Here is a 1,616-nt window from a genome sequence, read left to right as displayed (position 1 = left end):
TAGCTGCTCGCATAAAATTCAAGGCATTAATGTTTGCCTACAAAACCACCACTGGCTCTGCACCCCTTTACCTAAATTCGTTACTTCAGACTTATGTGCCCTCTAGAAGCTTGCGTTCTGCAAGTGAACGTCACTTTATTGTGCCATCCCAAAGAGGCACAAAATCACTTTCTCTGACTTTTAAATTAAATGTTCCCTCCTGGTGGAATGACCTGCCAAGCTCAGTCCAAGCAGCTGAGTCCTTAGTCCTGAGTCCTTAGAATCAGCTAAAAACACATCTATTCCATCTTTATTTGACCCTCTAATTCTAGAACTCTATTCTAATTCTATTCTTTATAACAAAATTTTTTTTTAAATTGGCTCCTTTTAGACTTGCACTCTATTTATTTACTAAACGCTTGTTTTCTTAAAAAAAACAAAAAAAAAACCTAACACTTTCTTCTCTAATCTTTTTGCATTCTATCCATTTGTTTTCTTTTTATTTATTATACAATTATAATTAGACTTTCTGACTTCTGATTAACAAAAGCAAAAAAGGCCTCTAACACTAGCTTGCTCTATTCTTTTTCTATTCTATCGGTTTTCTTTTTATTTATTATATGATAAAAAAAAACTTGCTATGTGTACTGTATTAAGCTAACTGAGACTTGTTATAACACTTGCATATCATTGCTCTTTTGTTGATTTTGATTGCTTCCATAGTCCTCATTTGTAAGTCACTTTGGATAAAAGCGTCTGCTAAATGTCTAAATGTGGCTGAAGCGGGTGATTTACCTGAAGGGAGGGATGGAGCTGAACATCTCTTGAGACTGAGACACAGGCAGAGCTCCTCGCAGACCCAGCTGAGCCTGAGCCTGTAGAGACGTGTGCAGAGAGATGGGGATCTGTTGAGGGGTGGCCTGAACACACACACACACACACACACTGGGTCGAACACACACACACACACACACACACACACACACACACACACCAAACACACAAGAGTTATTTACATGCACACAGATCCAATGAATGAACCTATTAAAGCCTACTGTATAATTGATGCATTAATTTCTAAGGCCTCTAACATGATCAAACTTTGCTGTTAAACCTGTTGCACACAAGCTACTACATGCCTTCTTTCATCTGATTGATAGTTTAAACTTTTTAAAGTAAAAGGTCTTTTAGTCTGATTGTACAAACTTCCACCTTCAGCAAGTGCATCACGTGTCATTTGCTGTCAAATCTTTCCAGATTTTTATCAAGTAAACTTAAGAATAACTTTAATATTGTTAGTAATACATCAAGATGAACACTTATTGGACTGAAGCAGCTTTGCTTTACTCGATTATCCAGACATCATTTTTTAGAAAAATCAGTGAGTCTCATATATGATCATCAGGCTTTTGAGGAACGTTTATTTCCAGAACCTTTCCTTTCACTGTTCATCCGTGGAGGAATGATCTTAGATGATCTCAGATCTTTTGAGAAATGTTTATTTGTTCATCTCATCATTGTATTGCATTGCATTATTTGTTCTGATCATTCAAATAGCATCTTACTTCGATATATTATTGGAGATATAGGGTATATATATTATATACATAACATATGTATATAATATAATATATATA

The 1,616-nt window shown here is 35.5% G+C and overlaps 1 protein-coding gene across 6 annotated transcripts in view; it reads right to left on the bottom strand.

Annotated features, from left to right (window-relative positions):
- prrc2b (proline-rich coiled-coil 2B) overlaps positions 1-1,616 on the bottom strand; it is a 50,413-nt gene that overhangs the window by 8,472 nt on the left and 40,325 nt on the right. For all 6 annotated transcript variants that reach the window (XM_016469060.1, XM_016469063.1, XM_016469062.1 and 3 more), the window contains one exon: positions 775-899. In XM_016469060.1, coding sequence (XP_016324546.1) covers positions 775-899 — 125 coding nt within the window. The remainder of the gene's footprint in view (positions 1-774; positions 900-1,616) is intronic.

The sequence above is a fragment of the Sinocyclocheilus anshuiensis genome, unplaced genomic scaffold, assembly GCF_001515605.1.
Source record: "Sinocyclocheilus anshuiensis isolate Anshui unplaced genomic scaffold, SAMN03320099.WGS_v1.1 scaffold1045, whole genome shotgun sequence".
Taxonomy (NCBI): Eukaryota; Metazoa; Chordata; class Actinopteri; order Cypriniformes; family Cyprinidae; genus Sinocyclocheilus; species Sinocyclocheilus anshuiensis.
The sequence above is the reverse complement of the archived record's forward strand: the minus strand, read 5'-3'. Positions and strand labels throughout refer to the sequence as shown.